Genomic DNA, 25,472 nt, shown 5'->3' on the forward strand with positions numbered 1-25,472 from the left:
TGTCATATGTGCTAAGCTTTTGATGCCAGGAGAGAGGGAATTTGGATTTAGCTCAAGGTGCCTTACATTCAGATACAGTAGGGCTTTCACGTCTGTTGAAATGGAAAAGCAGTAGCATTTTTAAAACAATAGCAGCATTCACAGCATGATATCTGAGTGATGCAGTTAGGAAAATAAGCAAATGAGCCCTTTGTCTCGTCCTTAATATAGTGAGCCCAGTCAAACTTATTTCTTGTGGCTTTGAGCACTCCAGCTTTCATCTGAAAACAAAATGGATGCTATCAAGAAGCAATTAGGCCTACCGAAGGAAACCTCTTCAGAAACTGAAACGCCATCCCTAGGGATGCTCAGGGAAGAGACCCTGAAATGGTTCACAGAGACCCAAGCACCTCTGTTACTGCAGAATGGCACCTCACCAGACTGGTTCCACGGATTCATCACAAGGAAGTAAGACTCACACTACATTGCAGTCATTGCTACTGAGCCAAACTGAGCGTGTGTGTACTGTGTTCTGCAAGAGAGTAAAGCATGAGTCACTGCAGAGGAGCAATGAAAGGCTTAGCAAGGGTTGTTCACTCGCATCTGAAACAGGTGAAAAGGGCGAGTGGTTTCAACACTGCATAAAAAAGTGACCCTCGGACACCGAGCTGCAAATACATAGGGCAGGATTCACTAAAGTCCCGAAATCTATCCTATTCGTGTCCTATCCGTGTAGCCGATCGATTCAGTAAAGCTTGTCCATGCAAATGATCCCGTCGTAAACACGCCGCTATTAGCGCTGAAACATCGATCGACACGCGTGCGCACTGTATCCTTGTTGGTTTTTGAAGCTCATAACGCATGCACTAGCTCTTTACGACTTCACTGCATAGAAATGGAAGGGGGGAGGGGTAGCTGACCCATAAAAGTTTTATTTGATTTTGGATTTTTTTTTTGTTGTTGTTATTTGGCATTGCTATTTGAAATGTACAATGCGCAAGGAGAGCACGGGGTTAATCCGCGATTTTCTCGCCACGCGCGTTACAAATCCGAGATTCACTCCCGCGCTTGCTATGCGCATTCCAAAAAAAAAGAAATAAAAATTATTTCTAACGCTTATGTGCATAAAGGTTTACATATATTTAAAAGTTTTGATATATTTAGGATTTTTGGAGGGATAGATATATATTTTTGATGGGGTTCTTAACAGGCACGCATCAGTTGCTAGGTAGAAATAGTGGACGAGGATGTAAACAACTGTAACTTTTTGGAATGGAAAGGCCAGTCAGTTTGGACGAAATGGTTTCACGAATCGACGCGTTAAGAAATTTACATGCCTTTTTCCTCATTTGCATGCGCAGATCGGATCAGGTGCGGATGGAGTCTGGAGGAAGGCTAGTGAATCGAGCCGGAGTCTGAAAGTGAGCGCAAACCGAGCGGTGCACGATCGGTTTGCTTAGTGAATCTAGCCCATAGAGTCGAATCACTTTGTATTCTTTGCTCAGTGGACTTAATAACACATAAATGGAACTTAGGAAAGGTGGAAGATTGTAACGGAAGTGAAATTCCCAGAGATGATTCTTGGGTACAGTGGGAGCTTGAGCACTCCAGTGTTTAGCTAACTCCTGAAATTTGTCCGAGGATGGTGATGTTTCTCGGGATAAGCACTCCAAAATCATTTTGAAAGTTGGCTTCTGTGGTATTGATTCTCTTGCGTCTGGGATTTGTGTCCTTGATCTAGGGTGGATCTTATGCGGTGAATTGTAGAGGACTGTTCATTGTATTCGATGCAGGGCTCTGTGTGAGGTTTGTTTTAATTCCTGTAAGAAACCGGCACTGTGCCACTATCTGAATGCTTCAGCCTTTCACAGGGAACATTTTATCCTAAAGAAGCTACAATGAAATGCAAACAAATATGAAAAGCATTTAATCTAATCTTTCATTTTATATACTGCATCTTCCCTGTATCATTACAAGGCTCGAAGCAGTTCACAGTATTACTTGAAGAATTACAATAAAACTGATATAAAGCAATAGACGAAAAAAAAAGGTAACAGTTCTTCGTCATCATTCTAAAAAAGAAACAGAAGCCTACATTTTAAAAAAATATTTTAAAAATCAGCTTGTGCTTAGGTTCACTGATGGAAATTTATTTTTTGCTTTGTTTCATTTTCAAATGTTATTGTCCCTACAAGGGAATGAATTAAAAACTTTAGGGCCCCCTTAAATCAAGCTGCGTTAGGGTTTTTTTTTTTTTTTTTTATATCACGGGTCGCTGTGGTAAAAGCTCTGATGCTCATAGGAATTCTATAAGTGTCGGAGCTTTTGCTATAGTGGCCTGCGGTAAAGCACCCTAATGCAGCTTGAGAAAAGGGGCCCTTATTTCTGTGTCATTCTTGTCTATGAAAGATTTGGAAAGGTTCTTATTAACAACAATTATCTGTCAGAAGCTATTAAAAATTAATACTCTGATGTTTACATTTTTTTTAACCTAAAAATCTAGCGAACAAATATGTTTTTAAATTACATTTGTGATTTCTATTCTGCCATTACCTTGCGGTTCAAGGCGGATTACATAAGAATTGTTATAATATTACTAAGTACTTAAGCGGATTACCTTAGAATAGGAAATACAAAGGGTTAGTTTGAGCGTTTTAGGTTTGTTAAGGAGTAGATAATATTGTAGGTGAAACTTGGGAACAGATCTGGATGTGTTATATAGCTTTTATGTATTTTTTTGAAGAGTAGGGTTTTTGTTTCTCTTTTGAAGGTTTTGTAATCTGTGGTCAGAGACAGCAGATTGGTGAGTTGTCTGTCCAGTTTCGCTGCTCTGGTGGCCAGTAGGTTGTCATATAGTTTTCTTCGTTTGACATTTTTGGTGGGAGGGTGTGTGAATAGTGTGTGGGTTCTCCTGTGTTTGGTTGAGGTGGATTGAATTAGTTGGTTGTTCCAGTAGGTTGGGCTGTCTCCGTTTATAGCTTTAAATAGTAGGCAATGGAATCTGAAATGTATTCTTGCCTGTATTGGGTGCCAGTGTGAGTCGTGGAATGCCTCTGTGATGTGGTCGTATTTTTTCAGTGAATAGATGAGTCTTAGAGCTGTCTCCTAAATTGTTGATAAGTACTAGAGGTCACAGTTAGAGAGTTCAAATCCTTATCACAAGATGCTGCCTGATAGGACAGAAGACATTGGTGATATTTTTTCAAATTTGCATCCTTTAATAGTTGGAAAAGTAAAAAGAGTGTCTCAACATCTAGAACGTTTTAAATTAACAAATATGAATGAATCCACCAGATAGCTAGGTATGAGACCAGATGATACACTGAAGCATAAACAACCAAACTTAAACTTCATATGGGCCTCAACTGATGTACTGTGATACTTGTTATAGGATTTCAGTTTGGCTTCAGATCGTTAAGGACTGACTGAGCTGATTTACTCTTGTTTGATAAATTGGAAATGCAAACACTTATATGAAAGACCAGATGACCAGTTTGATTCAGCCCATTCCAAAAGGCATATTCATTTGATAACCCCCTTAATTATGTGAACTATGGGCTAGATGCACTAAAGTCAGCTATCGTCGCTAAGCCTGTTTTCACAGCTTTAGCAACGACCACTTTTACAGACCCAATGCACAAAATGGCCCATCATGTGTTTTTTCCCCTTGTTCGCCCATTTTCAGATCTGGCCATGCAAAATAGCTAAAACCCCATACAAAGTAGCCAAGTGATTGATGTACTAACATTGCTTGGCTATTTCCCCCCCCCCCCCCCCCGTACCTTTGTTAAACATTGGGAAGCACGGTCCCTTCAGCTCCTAGTCCCACCAGTTGCAAATGACAAGCCTTTCCCTCTCCAGTGTAGCATGTGATGCAAGGGGAGGAACCTATGGCCCTGAATGGCTCAGATGCCTAAGGCCCCTCCCAAGGCCCTTAGGAGGGGTCTTAGGCGTCTGAGCCAATCAGGGTCTTAGGCTCCTCCGTCTGTATCCCTCTGAAGGGAGGAAGGAGGAGGGTCAGTAGCACAGGGTGTCCAGGACTGAGTGGGAGCATGGTGTAGGGCAGGGGTGGCCAATGTCGGTCCTCGAGGGCCGCAATCCAGTCGGGTTTTCAGGATTTCCCCAATGAATATGCATTGAAAGCAGTGCATGCAAATAGATCTCATGCATATTCATTGGGGAAATCCTGAAAACCCGACTGGATTGTGGCCCTCGAGGACCGACATTGGACACCCCTGGTGTAGGGTATTCGGCCAGGCTGGAGGGCGTAAGCATCCCTCCTGCCATTTTTGCTGACATGGGGGGAGAGGGGGGGGTTGCGGTGCTAGTTCATGGGGGCCATCAGTGTGAGGGGCTTTTTTCTTTTTTTTTTGGCAGATTGTGTATGTGTAACACATGCACAACATCTGTGCCATTAAAAAAAACAGAAGCCCTAACAGCAGTAACAGGAGACAGCAGTCAATGTTAATCCAACCAATAATTGCCTTAACCCAGTAGTTATTGGGCATAATTGATCTTTGTGTGAAGCAAACACACAAATTCTAGGGTAAAAGAACAACAGGTAACCAGCATAAATCCATATCATTTTTATCTTGCTCAAACACTCAGGCCAAAAGCTTTAAGATGGAGAGTCCTTTGGTTTGTTCGTATCATGCGAGCTGTACTTGAATATTAAGGAACTGCAGCAGCAATGTATCATTTTATAGAACCCAACACAATTATTGAACCATGGCTGATCTATATATTGATTTGCACTGAAACCCTGCTCTGCTTGGAAGCTGAAAACCCGTCACAGTTTCTTCATGCCTCTGTATTTATACTAGGTTGGATTCTAAAGAGGTATGCTCTTTGAAACAGAAGTCTATTATAAGTTACATTTATTGTGTATCTCACTGTCTTTGAACAGGGATGCTGAAGATTTGCTGAAAGAAAAAGGCCAGGGCTGTTTTCTTATAAGATTAAGTGACAAGGCTATTGGCTACATACTGTCATACAGGTAAACCTTCATTGTTGGAAAAACTCTTTTGAAGATTATAGATCTTGTCAGCAATAGTCATTGGACAGGAGACTCATATAATGGCATCTCATGTACGAGAGTTCTTGAAAAAGTTTCAACACTTTCATATTTTTGAGGGCAATGGCTGGGGCTCAGGGCTCTGATGCTGTTCCGATGTTCATAAGAATTCTATGAGAGCCAGAGCAGGGTCAGAACATTTAGCGCTCTGGGCTGCGGTAGAAACGTCCACCGTGGCTTAGCAAAAAGGGGGGAGGGGGAGGGTGTCAGGTCAAAAGCGCGCTGGGACAAAGGCGCACGCAGACAATTGAGCGCAGTGCGGAGGCACGCGCTGCAGAAAATTACAGTTTTTACGGCTCCGATGGGGGGTGTGTGTGGGGGAACCCCCCCACTTTACTTAATAGAGATCACGTCGCGTTGTGGGGGCGTTGTGGGGGGTGTGGGGGGTTGTAACCCCCTACATTTTACTGAAAACTTCACTTTTTCCCTGTTTTTAGAGAAAAAGTTAAGTTTACAGTAAAATGTGGAGGGTTACAACCCCCCAAACCCCCCCACAACACCGGCGCGATCTCTATTAAGTAAACTGGGGGGGCTCCCCAACAAAACCCCCCGTCGGAGCCTCTCAAAACTGTAATTTTCTTCAGCGCGCGCCTCTGTCTTGCGCTCAATTATCGGCACGCGCCTTTGTCTTTCTCGGGGTTGTCTATGAACCAGGGGGAGTGAATTCAGTGATTATACAGATGAGAGTAACGCCTTTATTGCTGGTGCTTCCCTCGATTGTTTTGTCTATGATATAACATTATTGCCTGTAATGATTTATGCTTCCTGGAAAAAAAATATTATTCTGTTATACAATCATGTGTCCATTCAATTTAGCTGTTAGACAGAAAATCTTCAGATTTTCCTGAAAATGTTTATTTTATCAATACATTTTTTTCTGGATAATGTAGGGTAAGTGAGAGCACTTAGCAAAAAGCATTATTGTATTACAGGTCAGCATAAGTGAAATACTGTAGCCTAGTGATGTGCTAACAGTCTTCTCAAGGGGCTCTTGACAGTTTTGTTGCACTTAGTGAGAGACTCTGTGTATCATAAAACAATTTAAGAAGCGGCTCTCATGATCCTCTAGGACGGTAATTCTCAACCTGGCCAGCGAAGTTTTCAGGACACCCCAATGCATATCCATGAGATATATTCACATGCATTGTTTTCAGTATATGCAAATGTATCATGCACATACTCATTAGGGATATTCTGAACCACAGATTGGCCAGGTGAGGGCCAAGGTGAGCACTAAGAACATAAGAATAGCCTTACTGGGTCAGACCAATGGTCCATCAAGCCGAGTAGCCCGTTCTCACGGTGGCCAATCCAGGTCACTAGTACCTGGCCAAAACCCAAGGAGTAGCAATATTCCATGCTACCGATCCAGGGCAAGCAGTGGTTTTCCCCATGTCTTTCTCAATAACAGACTATGGACTTTTCCTCCAGGAAATTGTCCAAACCTTTCTTAAAACCAGCTACGCTCTCCATTTTTACCACAACCTCTGTCAACGCATTGCAGAGCTTAACTATTCTCTGAGTGAAGAAATATGTCCTCCTATTGGTTTTAAAAGTATTTCCCTGTAACTTCATCGAGTGTCCCCCTAGTCTTTGTAAATTTTTGACAGAGTGAAAAATCGATCCACTTAAACCCATTCTACTCCTCAAGATTTTGTAGACTTCAATCATATCTCACCTCAGCCATTTCTTTTCCAAGCTGAAGAGCCCTAACCTTTTTAGTCTTTCCTCATACGAGAGGAGTTCCAAACCCTTTATCATCTTGGTCGCTCTTATTTGAACCTTTTCTAGTGCCACTATATCTTTCTTGAGTTAAGGAAACCAAAATTGAACGCAATACTCCAGATGAGGTCATACCATGGAGCAATACATGGGCATTATAACATTCTTAGTCTTGTTTACCATCTCTTTTTTAATCATTCTTATCATCCTGTTTGCTTTTTTGGCCGCTGCCACACATTGGGTGGAAGGTTTCATCGTATTGTCTAGGATGACGCCCAGATCTTTTTCTTGGGTGTTAACCCCAAGGTGGACCCCAGCATCCGGTAACCTTAGGCACCCTCCAGAACACTGCTGTAATCTTCTGGCCAGGTACTAGTGACCTGGATTGGCTACCATGAGAACGAGCTACTGGGCTTGATGGACCTTTGGTCTGACCCAGTAAGGCTATTTTATATGTCTTATGTTGGTAATGTCCAGCTTATATCTTTTGTAATTTGCCTAGAACTGCAAGGTTAGACGGAGTATAAATCACTTATGTAATGTAATGTTCTTATGTTCTGTTAATGCAGAAGGGAAAATACTGTTCTCTAGAGAGATTTTGCTTATTGTATACTATTAAAACAGGACTAAAATAATGTATTTGCCTTAGTGGAAAAGCAAATTGGCAGGACCTAGAAACATAGTAAAATGAAAGCAGATATGGCTTATCTAGTCTGCCTAACCATGCCATCCACTATCAACTCCAACCCCCTGAGATCCATCATACTTGTCCCATGTTGTCTTGAATTCTGATACACTTTTTTGTCTCCACCATCTCCACCAGGAGCCTGTTTCAAACATTTGCTACCCTTTGTGTGATCAAGTTTCTGAGGTTACTTTTGAATTTATCCTCTTTAATCTTCATCCTGTATCCCCTCATTCCAGAGTTTCCTATCCGTTGTTGGTATGTGTGTCCAACATGCATGGTACAAAAGTTATATATTTTGAGTTCTGAGGGAATGTGGGATGATGGTCAGGTTGGGTGCCCCTTATAGAACTTGCTTTATAAGACTTTTCCTTTAGACTTACAAAATGCTTTCCGATTCCAGGGGTAAAGATCGATGCCGTCATTTCATTATTAACCAACTAGCAAATGGTTACTACATTGTATCAGGGGATAACTACTCCCATAAGAGCCTCAGAGCATTGATAAAGTACTACCAGAATTCTGCTATTGAGCCCTTTGGAGAATTTCTCACAGACCCGTGTAAACAGGTATGTAACCCCCCCCTCCCAACACAACCATAGGCATTTGTTCCTGTGGGCCAACCAGACATAGTAGAAAGGATTTCTTCCTGGTCCATCTGTGTACCTGATCCTTGTTCTGTAAGAATGAATGACAGAAGTCAACAAAAACCCAAACATGGTTGGGGGGGAAATTATCAACATAGGGGTACTTTTAAGAAACTTTTGAAAACACAGTTATTTGTCAATGTATTTATGTAGACAAAAATACAGTAAGCATTTCTGTGATACTTTTAAAAAGCTCATTAAGATTTAGTTATAGGACAATGCATTTATGTGAATGAAATGAGTATGTTCCTAGCGGAGGATGTAGGAGAGTCTATGGGCTCCTTATACAAAGGCACGCTAGCGATTTTAGCGTGTGCCTAGCGCATGCTAAAATGCCGCGCGTGCTAGTCACTACCACCTCCTTTTAAGCAGGCGGTAATTTTTCAATTAGCACACACTATAGCTCGTGCTAATCTTGTGCGTACACTAAAAACGCTAGCGCACCTTAGTAAAAGGATCCCTATGTTGTATTGTTATTAATTATTTTGTATGTTTTTTTGTAAATTGTCTCTAGACTTTAGGCAGTATATACATTAAAAAAAAAATTAAGAGGCTACCATTAAGCGGTATTACTTCAATTCCATATACCCCATATACCTTCGACTCTTTATACTCCAGTATTAAAGATAAGGAACATAAAAGACTACAGCTATTCCAAAATACAGCAGCCAAACTAATCTTCTTCCCTCCATTCTGTGTCCCAAGTTCATGCCCTCTCCTTCCTTCCTTCCATCCTATGTCTGAAGTTTGTGCTCCTTCCCTCCCGAATCCCAACGCACCCCGCTCCTCTCCCTCCCTCAATTCTGTGCCTCAAGTACATGCCCCCCTCTGGCAAGTGTTTATCTTTTGGCCAGCTCCCTCCTCCGCTGGAGGGAGGCACATACTTGGGATACAGAATGGAGGAAGGGAGAGGGGCATGTTGGGACTGGGGAGGGAGGGAGAGGGGCGCTTTGGGACGCTGAAGGTAGAGCAGGACCCCCGTTCGTAAGTACGAGTCCGACATAAGTCGGATTTTCATAAAATGGGGACTGCCTGTATTTGACAACAGATAATTCACAAATTTCATATCCTTTGCGATCACTACCTGACCCACAGCCTATCTAAACTGGCACCAAAAGAAAAATTCTGTTTTATTTGTGTATTTTATTTGTGTATTTGTCCCTCAGGAACCTGACAAAAGTGTGTATGATAAAATTTCTATTGATCTGGCATCCTCTCTGCACCAAAAGAAACAGAGAGGTAAAAATCCTAGTGGTCTGCCTGCCCAAGAAGTACCTGAGACCTACTCAGCTGCCCTGCTGAAAAAAGAGATCCCCAGCAACACACTTGTGCTTCAACAGAATCCAGCCACCATCCCATCCCAAAGTCAAAAAAACCTGCCAGAGCTGCAGCAGCAGCATTTACTGAGGGAAAGAAAGAGCTGCAGTGCAGAGGTAGGCTGCTAAGCCTAGTTTTGCTATCACTTTTTAAATATCAGACTTGATAGTGGCAGGACCAGGTGGAAAATGCAATGCAATAAAATTGTAAACTTCTGCACTTTTCAGGTGTTTTCTTGTGTTTTGACTTTGGTCTTCATTGTTTTGCTTTATTTTTTCCTCTCCCACAGGATTTCCCCAATGAATATGCATGAGATCTATTTGCATGCACTGCTTTCAATGCATATTCATTGGGGAAATCCTGAAAACCCTACTGGAATACGGCTCTCGAGGACCGGAGTTCCCTACCCCTGCTCTAGCAGCTTGCTGTCATATGTTTACTTTTTCTACTGGAAGTAGTTTTTTCTTTGGCAGCTTCATAGTATAGGACCGTACTGTCAATGAGTTTGCAAAGTTTGAGGTTACATCTCAACAATTCAACAGAAGAGACAATTAGGGATTCTAAGACAGTGGTTCCCAACCCTGTCCTGGAGGACCACCAGGTCAATCGGGTTTTCAAGATAGCCCTAGTGAATATGCATGGAGCAGATTTGTATGCCTGCCACTTCCATTATATGCAAATCTCTCTCATGCATAATCATTAGGGCTAGCCTGAAAACCCGATTGGCCTGGTGGTCCTCCAGGACAGCGTTTGGAACCACTGTTCTAAGACACCCAAATCTGAAGAGTTTGACTAGAGCAGGGATCTCAAAGTCAATCCTTGAGGGCCGCAATCCAGTCGGGTTTTCAGGATTTCCCCAATGAATATGCATTGAATGCAGTGCATGCACATAGATCTCATGCATATTCATTGGGGAAATCCTGAAAACCCGACTGGATTGCGGCCCTCAAGGAGGGACTTTGAGACCCCTGGACTAGAGGTATTCTAACCCAGGGGTGAACAACCTTTATACATAGAGGGCCATGTGAATGACATGTCAATCTCACATAATTCACTCAATATGTTGACTGAATCAACATAAATTGTTATCAGAATAGTCTGTTACCATATCTGTCTTTCCTAACACTGGGGTCCTTTCATTAAGACCCGCTAACCGATCTAGTGCGCGCTAAAGATTAGCGCACGCTAAATGCTAAGGCATCCATTATATTCTATGGGCGCCTTATCATTTAGTGGACGCTAAATCGGTTAGTGCACCTTAATAATAGGACCCCACTGTCAACAAGCCTTGTTCTGTCGTTCTATCCTTCAATGGTTCCACTGACAACAAAATTCTGGTTAATGATGTTTGTTGTGCGGCCATTTTCTGTGTATACTTCACATGATCTCATGGACCACATAAAATTCAATAGCAACTACTCCAAATACATTAATTAATAGTTATATTTACTTTGGATTCAGAAACAGGTTGTTTATTAAGACTGTTTTTCTGGACGATACTCGCATCGCCCAAAAGAAAATCAGAGGGTTCTCTCCCCCCCATGCCTTGGAGCACTTTAAAGTTACCTTTTAATCCGGTGCGCCGACATCCGACGCACATTTGTCTTAGCATTTTTGTCCTCACGCAATTGTCCCGCGTGCTTTTATCCATGAACCGAAAATGGCCTATATACTGTGCATTTTTACCTTGAATGTCTCTATCATATCTTTTTAGTCTATCCCCATATGCTTTATGAAGAAGGCTTGACCAGCTGCCCTTAGGGTCAACACTAAAGTTATGGTCTTCAGAATTGTACACACAATACCGAAGATGTAGTTTCACCAAAGCCTTATACAGAGGCAACTTCTTTGACCTGCTGGTCATGCTTTTTCCAAACAGGCTTCTGTTTTTTTGCCATTGCTTTATCAACCTGTTTTGACCACTTTAATAGCATCCAACATGATCACCCCCAGATCTCTCTCTCTCTAGGGTGATCAATGCTGTTAACTTGTTTTTATTTTCCTTCTTTTATTAGTATTTTGATCGGAGTCCACCGCTGCCAGAAAGAAGCAGTTTACTGTTGGGCTGTGCCTTCAGAGAGACAGACAAAGATGATGTGATAGAGAAAGGAAGTGTAATCTATGCCCAGCTAAACAAGAAACTTGTAGGCGAAAGACATCTCTCTCTAGAGACATCCTCCAGCATCCCTCACAAGGTCCCATCTGGTAGTGCAGTTGGCTCACCATATGAAGAAAAGATGAAGAACCAAAAAGAGTCTGATAACGCAAGTCATTTACAAGCCAAGAACATAAGTACCATTTATTCTATGCTTAAGGAATCACCGTCCAGTCAGAAAAATAATTGCAAAACATCCAATCTTCCTGAAATAGTCTACTCTGAGGTTAACTACCAACATGATAGAAGCAAGTCGTTACCTTCTGGAGCTCACAGCAGTTTTACTTTATCATGTACTGAAGCCACACCTACAGAAACCACAAAGATAGCATCAAATACTCTACCCCCAGCGCCCTGTGTGCCGTCACCTCAATTAGCTAATAAGACGAGGATCTTTTTTGAGGCTGAGCCTCCGGGACAGCAGTTTTCAAGCTATGCCACGTCATTCAGCTGCATTGAGGGACTAAAGAATGATAACAACTTCTGTGATACACCTTCTGGCTCCATAGATAAACAGATTCATCAGCTAAACTCTCCAAAGCCTCCTTCATCTAGAGCCACTCCCACTAATAATACCTATGAACATATTCTTGTGGGATGCTCAAAGCCTGCTGGTTATTCTCAAGATTCAGACCAGCTGTCCAAGTTTCCTTTCATAGCACACGCCTGCACTAACGTCCATGAAGAGTCTACAGCTCTGAACGCCGGGGCTGAAGATACCTATGAAAGGATTCCAGAGCGTCCCTCCAATAGTTCAGCTGGAGATTCAGATAACACCTATGAACAGCTTCCTCTGAATTTTTTGAAGGTTGCAGAGATAAAATCAAAACCCATTCAAAAGGTAATGTGCATCTTAGATTGTTTTTCTTCCAATTGTATTTAATATTAGATTCTTGATGTACTCCCTTTCTGTGGTACAACCAAAGCAGTTCTCTGTTCCTAGCGAGCTCATAATCTAAGCTTTTAGTACCTGAGGCAACAGAGAGTTAAGTGATTTGCCCAAGATTACAAGGAACCACAATGAGAATCAAACACAGCTTCCTAGCCCACTGCACTAACCATTAGGCTACACCATGCTTTTCTCCAAGTATTTATTCTGACAGGTACAGGTTGTACCCTGTTACAAAAGAGTAATAGATAAGAGTTACAGAACCTGTTTGTCTATGTAAAGAAAAGGTGATATATAAAATGGTTATTCATTTTAAAAAAAGGGAGAGACTACCATCCCCATAAAGCCCTGTAGCTACAGGAAGAGACTCCCAGAGCCCAGAAAAGGAGAGAGCAAGCTAAGAAGGTGTTTCTGCGTTGTATCCCATAGCAACAATTCATTTTCACAAGGTAGTGTTGTGGTGTGGTGGGAAATATTTACAACATTGTACATCAACTTCATTCAGGACATGACACACTAAATTTCATAAGAATCGACTGTGAAAGATACGACAAAAAACATTGTGGGGTGGGTTGGTTTTTTTTTCAGTTCACAGATCTATACTCAGCCTATGCAGTTGCAGTTTATTTTAAAACACCACCTGCAGTAGTCAAAAAATATCTGGATAGTCAGTGCCACTATCCAAATAGTAACAATATGGAGGGACTGAAACAAATCTCAGTGAAACTAGAAGATCTAACGAACCAAATCAACAAGTTAAAGAGCACCAAATCATGTAGACTGGATGGTACACACCCCAGGATACAGAAGAAACTCAAAAATGAAATTGTAGCTCTAATATTGAAAATCTGTAACACATTTAAATTAGCCATGATACCTGAAGATTGGACGGTGGCCAACATAACGTCAAGTAGAGTTCCAATGGTGATTCAAGAAACTATAGCCTGATGTTGGTACCTGGCAAAATGGTAGAAGCTATTATAAACAACAAAATTACTGAACACATGGAGGGACATGTTTGACATGACGTTCAAATCTGATTTTGAATGATTTGTAAAAAAATGTCTAAAAATCCAGGGCTAAACATGGTACTATCAAACCAGAAAAGCGCCTACCTTTTTAGTTTGAAAATCGCCCTGTTTTAGATGTTTTTGTGCTCAGTGCATCTTTCTTTAAGGGCCATTTAAAAAAAAAAAAACCTCAAGGGAAGAAATGCACAAAAACAAGCCACTATGATGTCTGGGTGCCAGTATTCTTACTAGACTAGTCATACAGAGATCCCAGCAAAGCAGTGGGGGCAGCCTAGGGGGTATGGCAGTGAACTTCACCTAAAAGGTCCCAGGTATACATCACAATATAACCCCCTTATATTATATAGTGACCCTCCAGAAATAGTAAAAAATGTACTGTACTCAACTGTGCACCACTACAATAGCCCTTATGCATACAGGGCTCCTTTTACTCAGCTGCGTTAGCGTTTTTAGCGCACACAGCATTTTAGCGTGCGCTAAACCCACGCTACGCGGCTAGAACTAACGCCAGCTCAATGCTGGCATTAGCGTCTAGTACGTGCGGAAATTTAGAGCGCGCTATTCCACGCATCAATGCCCGAACGTAGCATAGTAAAAGGAGCTCACAGATGTGGGTTTAATAGGTATTTTGTGGGTTTTGGGTTGCTCACACCTTCTACTACAAGAGTACTAGTTAGACTGCGATATGGACCTGGCTCCCCTTCTCAACACTGCACCAACCACTAGGCTACACCAGGGACCTGCTTGTTGCTGTACGAGGAATGACTATTGTATCTGCAGCTGTCATAGATCTTGGCATATATTGTCACTTTCACCTTGTAGGGGGAAGGGACGGGGGTCAATGACCATTGAGAGATTAAGGGGGATCATGCCTTTTATCCCTCCAGCAGTCATCTGGTCAGTTTGGGTACCTTTTTGGTACTTAGCCGTTTTTGAAACAGGTTTAGGGAAAAAAACATCTTAATTTATACCCTGGGCATTTTTACAATGTTCCATTATGAGGGGCCACTGAAAAGTTCTCAGCCCAAGCAAGAAGAGAATGATGTGGAACCATGAAACTTACAAGTGTGGAATAGCTTGTAAGTTTCATGGCTCCACATCATTCTCTTCTTGGTTAGGCTGAGAACCTTTTAGTGGCCCCTTGTATTGTGATGTCATAATGCCTCATTCCACCAATGCCTAAGAGCCAATCTCATCAGTGATGTCACAATGGCTTGGCTTCCCTCTACTTGTGCCCATTTGCTAGATGCATTTGCCTCATTGAAATGAAAAGTCTCAAGAAAAGTGTGGAATAGCTTGTAAGTTTCATGGCTCCACATCATTCTCTTCTTGGTTGGGCTGAGAACTTTTCAGTGGCCCCTTGTATTGTGATGTCATAATGCCTCATTCCACCAATGCCTAAGAGCCAGTCTCATCAGTGATGTCACAATGGCTTGGTTTCCCTCTACTTGTGCCCATTTGCTAGATCAGGGGTCTCAAGGTCCCTCCTTGAGGGCCGCAATCCAGTCGGGTTTTCAGGATTTCCCCAATGAATATGCATGAGATCTATGTGCATGCACTGCTTTCAATGCATATTCATTGGGGAAATCCTGAAAACCCGACTGGATCGCGGCCCTCAAGGAGGGACTTTGAGATCTCTGTGCTAGATACATTTGCCTCATTGAAATGAAAAGTGTCAAGAAAAGTGTGGAATAGCTTGTAAGTTTCATGGCTCCACATCATTCTCTTCTTGGTTAGGCTGAGAACTTTTTAGTGGCCCCTTGTATTGTGATGTCATAATGCCTCATTCCACCAATGCCTAAGAGCCAATCTCATCAGTGATGTCACAATGGTTTGGTTTCCCTTTACTTGTGCCCATTTGCTAGATGCATTTGCCTCATTGAAATGAAAAGTGTCAAGAAAAGTGTGGAATAAGTTTCATGGCTCCAAATCATGGCTTGTAAGTTTCATGGTTCAAAATCATTCTCTTCTTGCTTGGGCTGAGAACGTTTCAGTGACCCCTTGAATGTATGCTTGGACTAAAGATGTAGGCTCCCAAATTCTAGAATTTATATGGCTAGCACCTCTAAATGTCACAGGCAGCAGCACTTACCTGGATGAAAGGTGCTGTTATTCAGATAAAGGCTTTTGCATGTTAACCTCCTTTATTCTTTAAAGTGCAACATCTAATTTTGTACCTTTTTAACATGGCTGTTTCTTTTGTTGCAGAATGACAAACGAAGAAGATTCTTTTTTGTTGACCGAAAGAATAAATAAGGAGAATGTAGAGCTTTGCGTATTATATACATTTAATCGTATATACCTTGGGAGTCACATGAAGAAATGTTTTCAGAGAATTTCAAAGACTATATAAAAGATGGGAAGAGAGATGTTTGAGTTAGGATAATTACTTTATAGTTAGAATGGAAAGGCTCTTTTGGGAAGCGCATGGTTTTCTGAGCAAAAGCTCTTGCTCATTCTGTGGATAGCGAATTGATAGGTACATTAGTTCCGCCTAATTGTAAGCAACTGAGCAAAAAAAGGATTGAACCAGTGCACACTAATGTAATCACTCTAAATTAAAGAAATGCTTGAACCTCTGTCCAGTAGGGCAAGGTACTATAGCTTGTACCTTCAGTACATAGCTTGTTACGTCTAGGGCTGCTTGCCTTCTGTCGGCAAAGGAGTTCATCCATCCTTTATTAAAATAAAATTAAAGGAAAAAAAAAAGGCTCCAGCACAGATAACCTTTGAAGTGACTTTTCTGAGCTCAATACAAACTTTGTGAAAGGTTGTGTTAGACTTTGCAGCTCGTTATATGCTGCCATATTCTGCTTTATTCACCCTTGATGGTTTTGGCCTGTTGAATATCTACTGACATGGGGTTAATTTAACTCAGGGGTATGGAACTCCGTTCCTCGAGAGCCGTATTCCAGTCGGGTTTTCAGGATTTTCCCAATGAATATGCATGAGATCTATTTGCATTCACTGCTTTCAATGCATATTCATTAGGGAAATCCTGAAAACAAGACTGGAATACGGCTCTCGAGGACCGGAGTTCCCTACCCCTGATTTAACTGAAAAGCTCTTTGGAAAGCAAAGACCGCAGGTGCTGCAGCTGCTTCCACTCCTGCCCAGGAATGGCCGTACATCCTCTATACAAAACAATCCAAACAAATTAGCGCAAAGTCGAAAAACCAAAACAAGAAAAAAAAAACCAAATCTGCAGATGCGATGTACAAGGTATAAAAACTAATCTTTATTAAAGAAGACACAATGTAACATTCCAGAAATCAGTAAAAAAAAAACAACAACCCCCAATAATGATAAAATAATGAAAAGTTTTGGTTCTTGTGTGCGAGTCCAAAGGACCTGACACGGTCCGTGTTTCGGAAAACGCTCCTTCCTCAGGGGTCCTAAGCGGAGGAAATTTTATGGGGAAAATACGAAAAATGAAGTTAGTGTAAACAATATGAACACTGTGCAGTGAGAAGTGAATGAGACCATGTAAGAGAAGGTGTGAATAACTGTACATCCTCTATATACATGGGAGGAGGGGGGTCAATATTCAGTGAGATTTATTTGTGAAGTATGGCTCCCCTATCTGCGGAAGAACCCGCTGACCAAGTCCATACTCGGATTTCCAGCAGCACAGTATGCCTTAGCACTATCTGGGTACGGACGGTGTGGTCCAGGGATGGAGCTTGGGCAGCTGGGAGTCAAACGATTAGCAGTAATATTCAATCTGCTAATTGGGCAATTGCTCAGATACAGCTAGGGACAGCAAAAAGGCTACCATAACTGTTTCTGATGTTTTCGTTCTTGACTTTATTGTAATTCCTCCCCCCCCCCCACTCTTCCCACGTATAATCAGTATGGTTTGTCCTTAGTCTTTAGATGTCTTTGTTTTAAATGATTGTATCCCTTATTTTTATTATTATTGTATTCTTGCCTAGAGTTTTGATAGGCGTGTAATCAATTTTTAAATAAACTATGAAACTCTTTGGGTACTGGCCTGCATATCACCGGTATCTAGATAAGAAGCATGGCATGTAGGGCGCATTTCTATAACTGGACGTCCATAAAGTATTTTTGTACCAAAACAGGGAGCCAGCCCTGAAGTAACTGAAATGGAAACTGTAAAAGCCCATTTCTAAACTGTCTAATGCAACTCCCAGGACATAACGATGAGCCAATGATGACCTACTTGAACTTGTAACTATGTATTTGTAACTATGACCTAACTGTATTAATAACTGTACTAGCAACTCCATTGAATGTCCGTGTCAAACTGTCCATTGTAACTTCCTGGGTAACTGACCCAACCTCTTGTAATGTAATCCGACCTTGAACTGATTAGGTAAAGGCAGAATAGAAAAACTGATTAGCATAACATAAACAGGTGACTCAAGGGCATCTGGTAGAAGCCTATTTTATAATAATAATTTTATTCTTATATACCGCCAAAGCCATGGTAGTTCGAGGCGGTTTACAATATGAAGAGCTGGACAATCAGCGACATAGTTACAATGTAGAATCATCAAATACATGTATACCAGGGATCTCAAAGTCCCTCCTTGAGGGCCGCAATCCAGTCGGGTTTTCAGGATTTCCCCAATGACTATGCATTGAAAGCAGTGCATGCATATAGATCTCATGCATAGACACTGGGGAAATCCTGAAAACCCGACTGGATTGCGGCCCTCAAGGAGGGACTTTGAGACCCCTGATGTATACAGAATAGGAGAGATAATGAACTAAAAATCATAGGTAACAAATCGGTTAAACAGTTTGGTAAGGAACTTAAGTGCCTACATTTTTTTAAAATAGAGAATAGTAGCATAAGTCAGATAGGAGCCGTTATGCCAGCCCTGTAGCTTGTCTAAGTGTGTGCACCTAAGTCCTGGAGATATGTGCGTAGGCTCAGCTTCGGTAACTGGCACCTGAAATTAAGTGCTGTTATAACCCCCCTCCCCCCTTTTACAAAAGTGCGGAAGAGCTTTTTAGCGCCAGCCGGCACACTAAATGCTCCTTGCTGCTCCGACAGTCATAGAGTTCCTATGAGCATCGGAGCAATGCAGATCATTCAGCGTCCCGGCCAGTGCTAAAACACTCTGCCATGCTTTTGTAAAAGGGGGTTAAGATAGTATTTCACAAAGGGTGTTCTGCATGGCGCATTCCTTGTAGCGTTCTATCTTAGCATGCTTTTTGTGCCTATCTTTGGGTATTAATGCCTGCCAAAGGCTGGCGTAAATGTTGGCGCCCAATTGAGGGCAAACCCCGGTATTTTATAACCTCATGGCTAATTTCTGGAAACACCCCCTGACCCGGCCATGCCCTCTTTTCAGTTGCTTGCTGTGAAATTTTGGTGTGCATGTTATAAAATAAGGCATAGGGCGGATCTGCATGTAATACCTAATTGCTGCCAATTAAAATCATGTTAACATCAATTATTGAGAGCATTTAATTGGATAATTAGGTTATGCGCAAATTTGGAATCCATGCCCAAATTTGGGTGACCTATACAACATCTAGGGGGTAACTTTGTACTACTCTACAAGCCACATATAATACTTATGTCATATGTAATATTCTATAAGCCACATGTAATACTTGGAGCAATAGAGGCAATACTTCCTTTCATAGTACAACAGCACAGCTCATCTTATGTGGACCAGACCACCTGTTGCACCTTCATGTGCCAGCAAGTGCCAGCTGGTGGAATGCAGAGATGTAACTGGGTAACAGGGAACAAGTTGCAAGTTACTGTAAAATTTTGCCTCTAATACATCAGCAAGCTGAGAAAGAACTAAAGGGTCCTTTAAAAAAGTAACAAGAGAGACTCCGGGGGTTGAAGTTTGCCTTTGAATATATCAAATATACTTGAGACCACTTTATCGAATACTAGTGAAAGAGCCACTTTAATGGTATCCTTTGTTTTTGAGCAAGAGATGAATGCAGTAGGGAACTTTATTTTTCCAACTCTCAAGGGAGGGGAGAGGACGGCACAGCGATTAAAGCTACAGCTTCAGCACCCTGAGGTTGTGGGTTCAAACCCACGCTGCTCCTTGTGACCAAGGGCAAGTCACTAATTCCCCCATTGCCCCATGTGCATTAGATAGATTGTGAGCCCACCAGGACAGATGAGGGAAAATGCTTGCGTACCTGAATAAATTCATGTAAACCATTCTGAGCTCCCCTGGGAGAACAGTATAGAAAATTGAAAAAATACATAAACTCTGTTTGGCAGGAAAAAGGTTTGGATGTTCCCTAACATCACATTCGCTAGACAAACTCAGGAAAGAAGGAAGATTTTCCTGCAAATGAGAACAGAAGTCTTGGCTCTTGGTGCTTGTTTTCTATTGAATGTTATTGGATTCCTTAAGTATTTCATTTCTGTATTGCTTAAGCAAGAGTGTTCTTGTGAAAACATTTATTGAAATTGATAAATAAAGAATTAAAAAAAAAAAAAAAAGAGCTAAGAGGCTCCTCTACTAAACTGCATAAAAACAGGACATAGCATGCCCATACTTAGGGTTTTCCCCACCCGCAAAGGTCATTTTTTTTTACTGCAGCTGTAAAAATGGACTTTTTGTATTACCGTATTTTCACATAGATAACGCGCACCCGTGTAAAACGCGCACACGGGTATAGCGCGCAAAAAACACATATTTATGTATATAAATTTTTATATACCGCGCACACCCGTATACCGCGCATGCTGCCTGACTTTCCTTTCGCCCGCCCCGACTCTCCTCTGGAGACCCCGACTCTGTTTTCGCCCGCCCCGACTCTCCTTTCCTCCTTGAAGTCCTGTCCCTACCCTGAAAGCCTGATGCCCCCCCCCCCCCGATGTCCGATTCACACCCCCCCGCAGGACCGCTCGCACCCCCACCCCGAAGGACCGCTCACACCCCTACCCGAAGGACCGCTCGCACGCACCCGCACCCCCACCCTGAAGAACCACTCGCACCCCCACCCCGAAGGAGCACTCGCACTCCCACCCCGAAGGACCGCTCGCACCCCTACCCGAAGAACCGCTCGCACCCCCACAGCCTCACCCCCTCCCCCATGGAGAAGCAGTCTACCTTGTTTCCAAATGCCAGCGAGCCCAGCTGTTTTCTCTGCCGGCGGTCCCGCCCCTTCTCTGAGCCCTGCTGCGCTGCTTTTTCTTCCGGCGGTCCCACCCTTTCTCTGACATCAGAGAAAGGGCGGGACCGCCTGAAGAGGAAGCAGCGCAGCACAGGGCTCTGAGAAGGGGCAGGACCACCGGCAGAGGAAGCAGCTGGGCTGGCATCCGGAAACAAGGTAGACAGCTTCTCCATGGGGGAGGGGGGGAGGCTGTGGGGGTGCGAGCAGTCCTTCGGGTGGGGGTGCGAGCGGTCCTTCGGGGTGGGAGTGCGAGCGCTTCTTCCGGGTGATGAATCGGGCGTCGGGGGGGGAAACTATGTAAAAAAATTTTTGTACAACGCGCTCACGCATATAACGCACAAGGGTATGCGCGGTTTGTAAAAACTACGTATAACGCGCGCGTTATATGCGAGAAAATACGGTAATATAGAGCCAAAAACAAATACATGCTGCCTCAGAGTGTAATCGCCCACCAATCTTCTCTCCATTGGAGCACAATCAGGCGTGTCTCCCTGCACCCACGGCGAGAGGATTGATTGGCGATTACACCCTATGGCAGCATGTATTTGTGAAACGCTGGCCATCATTGGTGCGCCAATCCTCAGCACAAGATAAGTAGCCTTTTTCACTTCTATCTTGTTTATTCTTACATTGCATTGCACAGAGCTGTTTTGAAATGTTTAAAGGATGTTTTTTATGCCAATGACTTGCCAACCTTGCCAATGACTTGCCAACCTTGAGCTGCGTTTGACGCTGGTAAGTGCTGTTTCCTCCTTTTGAGTTTAAATCCACCTGTGCATGTTCTGATTTTTGGGCATTGGTTATAGTGAAGCTCGCATCTAGCACACTCACTGTTTTTGGTGAAAGGGTTGTTTGATACTTTTGGCATTAATAGCCATGCATTAATGTTGCCTTTAGTGTGTGAACTTTCAGGAGTCTCGACATGGCCGTGTTTCGGGAGTCTATATAGACATATTACAAAGCAAATGTAAATAAGAACATTAACATTATGCAACAACAGATATAAATATAAAAAATAAAAAGTATAAAAATGTAGTCATTGCACTTCACATGAGTACTTACCGCTACCCATTTTGTAGGTGGTAGGGGCTCATGTGGTATTCCTGCGCTAACTAGTTAGCGTGTGGTAATGTAACTGTGCTAATAATAAATAATAAAAAGTTTATATACCGCAGGACCGTAAAGTTCTATGTGGTTTACAATAATTAAAAATACAGCAAATAGAATAAAACTGATTAGCACAGGAATATCCACTCTCTACTCCCCCCCCCAAACATGCCCCCTCAAAAAAAATAAAAATATTTTTTAGGCATTTAGGGGGTTGTACAGGCCTACATTTTCGGCACCTAGGGTCACATCAGAATTGTGGCCTGCAACGCATAGCGATGCCAAAGTCCAGCACCACCCCTAACCACCCCCCCCCCCTTTTGGGCTTTGGCGCCACTATGCACAGCTAGCCACCAGGGAGATAGGCACCAGTCGGGGGAAGCAGCACCCCTTCTGATCCCCCCCTTCCCAACCCCCTGAAAAGCACAGCTTCTTTCCAATCCCCCTCCCTCTTCCCTAACCATCTCCCACTGAGGGTAAGAAGGGCTAACCTACCTTGATGTGTCCTGGTGGTCCATTGGGGTCTGAAAGGCAGGAGAGATGCCCACTCACTCCTGCTTGTAGCAGCTGTCTCCTTAAATTGGCTGCTGTGACCTCTAGCAACAGTTGAATACCATGAGGTTACAACAGGCACTTTAAGGAGACAGCCACCATGGGTAGAAGCAATGGCGAAGCCAGAGATTCAATTTTCCTCTCTCTTTCCCCCTCTTCCCACCCCTTTAGCCTGTGCAGCAAGCCTCTCTCTTTTCCCACCCCACCAGCCTGTGCAGTCTCTCTCTTTCCCTCTCTGCCCATGCAGCATTTCTGTTTCTCTTCAGGTCACCGACAGCCTACCCTCTGACGCAAAACACAAACATGTCAGAAGGAAGGCTTCTGGGGAAGCCACTGGCAGTGTGTAGGAACCACTGCTAGCGACCTGTGGCTACTGGGTAGGCATGCCTGAGTCTATATTGGATGGGCTAGGCCTGCCCCACGGCTATGCCCCTGAAGAGGTGAGTGGGTATCGCTCTTGCCTAGACCACTAGGACATGTCAAGGTAAGCCCAGGAGTGTTTTGGGGGGTAGGAGGGTAGGGGATGGGTCTAGTTGGCCCTTCTTACCCTCGAGAGGGGTTGGAAGGGAGGGTGTGTGGAAGAGGGTGTGCTTCTGAAAGGGTTGGGAACTAGGGAGAAGGGTCAGAAGTGGAGGGAAGAAGGGAAGGAAGGGGAATAGGAAGGAGGGTGGGAGGGGGATGTAAACCTATTTGGGCAGGACCTAGAAGTTAACCAGGCACCACCAATATTCAGATTGCTGCTCAGTTAACTCCTTGAATACAATTAGGACAGCTTTTTTTCTGTCCTTACTTTGTGCAGTTGTTCAGCTGGTTAGCAGACTGAAAATTGCCACTAACAGCCTGTTTTACAAAACTGCGCTAGCGGCTGCCGTGCGGCAATAGCCCGAAAGCCCTTTAAATCTCTATGGGCTTCAGGGCCGTTACTGCGCAGCAGCCGCTGGCAAGGCTTTGTAAAACAGGCCCTAAGTTTCTACTCTGTCCTAACTCCGCCCCTCAGACTGCCCACACAATAGCCAGAGGAAAGATTCAGGGGCACTGTTTGGTTAAATGCCACTGAATATCCCCAGATAGCCCTGCACAAGAGATTTAAATCCCTGGTCATTTAAATCCCTTTGAATATTGATCTCTATAGACCTAGTTTGAAGTCAAGCAATGATACTTGGCTTATGCTTAAAGTCTTGAGGATCCCTTTCTTACGGTGTTGGGAGGGATTTTTTTTTTTTCTTTCCATTGCATTAGTTCTACTTTATTTTCCTACTTCAGGTTGTTACATTTTGGCTGCTGCCTGTTAGAACATAGGGATCCTCTTATAAAATTACTCCCACATTGAAATGCATGCAGAAGACAAAACGTAGGCAAAAGGGAAAAGGATCTTGTCATAAATAGGCTAAGCGGAGTGCTAAGCACCTTTCTGAGCCAGAAAATATTTTACTACCCCCCAAAAACCATTAAAGCATTCAGATACAACATAATTACCTATATTACGTCTCTTCCCTGGTTTCTAATAGGTTGCCAGGCTGAGAAAAAAAACAAAGATACTGGTCACCTCAAGTAATCTATCATGGATTTTGCTTGGTGTACTGTAAATCTGTCACAGGCCAGCCAGAGAACTGTCCTTGACTTTACTCCTCTGAATATCATTTAAAATTTGTTTCAATGCGACACACAATAGAGATTAATTAGAATTGGAACCCCACAGAGGGAAGAGTCATATTTATAGGTCATAGCTTGGTTAAATTTTAAGGCAGTAGATTAGCCAGTACCGGTAATTCAGAGGTCCCATTGCAACCTTGACTCAGCAAAGCAGACAGCACCAAAGGGAAAATGTGTGGGAAGTGAAGAAAATGCCTTTGCACTTAAAGGATGAACTGTTGTTGATTAAGGAATATGCACGTCCCATGGTGTTAGGAAACAAATACAGTAACGCATGTAAGAATAGAGGCAAATTCAGCAGCAATCGCTAACTGCATTAATGAGTGCTAAATGCTAAAGATGCCTTTTATGTTCCTACTAGTCTTTAAGCCCGTTACATTAACGGGCGCTAGAATAGATGTGTCTGTCTGTCTTTCTGTCTCTCTCTCTCCTTGGCCGCTGTCTGTCTTTCTGTCTCTTTCCTCGGCTGTCGACCACCACCCCTTGCCTGCTCCCCCTCTCCAGCAGTAGCGCTTTCTTTGTCTGCCTCCCCAGAGCAAACCAAGTTTGCTGCCTGCCCCCCAGCACACCCCTCCCCCCCAAAGCAGCCCCCTTTCCCTCTCCCCCTCCACTTCCCTGTGCAGCAGTAGCAGCCGGACGCCTCGCAGCGCCGGTACCCTGTCTGCTTCGTCCAGGTTGCAGGATACCGTCCTGCTGTTGCTCTCGGCGAACCCTCCCGCCGTTGCTCTCGCTGCTGCTCAAACCGCCGCGTGCACCGCAAGCGCCACACGTCACACGCACGCCGCAAATTGAACACGGCCACGGAGTCACAAATCACGGCGGCAGGGATCACGGCGTTGTAAATGCACATGCACGCTTACAGTTTTATTATAGAGGATGGGCATCTTTAACATTTAACACACACTAATAGCATGTATTAATGTGGTAGAACCATTGATGAATTCCCTTAGTGTAAGTTAACATTTTCAGGCCACCATTGTGCCATATCATTGGCTGGTGTAAACATCCGTGACTAAATATTGCATGTGTAACTGGCACGAATGTGCAAGCAAGGAGGGCCATTTTCAAAAAGTCCGACTCCAGGACAGTGGCTCCCAACCCTGTCCTGGAGGACCACCAGGTCAATCGGATTTTCAGCTAGCCCTAATGAATATGCAAGAGAGAGATTGGCATATAATGAAAGTGATAGGCATGCAAATCTGCTCCATGTATATTCATTAGGGCTATCCTGAAAACCCGATTGACCTGGTGGTCCTCCAGGAGAGGTTTGGAAACCACTGATCTAGGACGCCTTGGGAAAGGTTTGATTATCGCTGCAAGATCTCCAAATTAAGTCTGCCCAAAGCATGCCCATACCACATAGAACTCAGGATGCACAGTGAGCAAATTGCCAAGCTAGATGTCTAGAAAAATGGTTGAGAATCAACACTTGGATGTTCTGGCGAGTTGGAAGTCCAAGTGTCAACTTATGATGGTTTTTGGATGTTTTTATTTTTTGGTTATGAGCGCCTTAGAGTGTAAATGTTTGGC

At 43.2% G+C, this 25,472-nt stretch overlaps 1 protein-coding gene across 1 annotated transcript; it reads left to right on the forward strand.

The window, feature by feature from the left end:
* Positions 1-274: 274 nt before the first annotated feature.
* On the forward strand, positions 275-16,786 carry SH2D7 (SH2 domain containing 7). Its single transcript, XM_033920949.1, has 6 exons — positions 275-447; positions 4,886-4,975; positions 7,864-8,029; positions 9,274-9,540; positions 11,440-12,420; positions 15,708-16,786. Exons 1-6 carry the CDS (start codon positions 344-346, stop codon positions 15,753-15,755), a joined length of 1,656 nt encoding a protein of 551 aa, XP_033776840.1. The 5' UTR covers positions 275-343; the 3' UTR covers positions 15,756-16,786.
* The last annotated feature ends 8,686 nt before the right edge of the window (positions 16,787-25,472 follow it).

The sequence above is a fragment of the Geotrypetes seraphini genome, chromosome 14 (genome assembly GCF_902459505.1).
Source record: "Geotrypetes seraphini chromosome 14, aGeoSer1.1, whole genome shotgun sequence".
Lineage (NCBI taxonomy): Eukaryota > Metazoa > Chordata > Amphibia > Gymnophiona > Dermophiidae > Geotrypetes > Geotrypetes seraphini.

Bases quoted from the DNA above. Each gene is read 5' to 3' on its own strand.
- SH2D7 (XM_033920949.1), top strand. From the start codon at position 344: ATGCTCAGGGAAGAGACCCTGAAATGGTTCACAGAGACCCAAGCACCT. The intron at 9,541-11,439 runs GTAGGCTGCTAA...TTCTTTTATTAG, and splicing joins GAAAGAGCTGCAGTGCAGAG to TATTTTGATCGGAGTCCACC. The intron at 12,421-15,707 runs GTAATGTGCATC...CTTTTGTTGCAG, and splicing joins AATCAAAACCCATTCAAAAG to AATGACAAACGAAGAAGATT.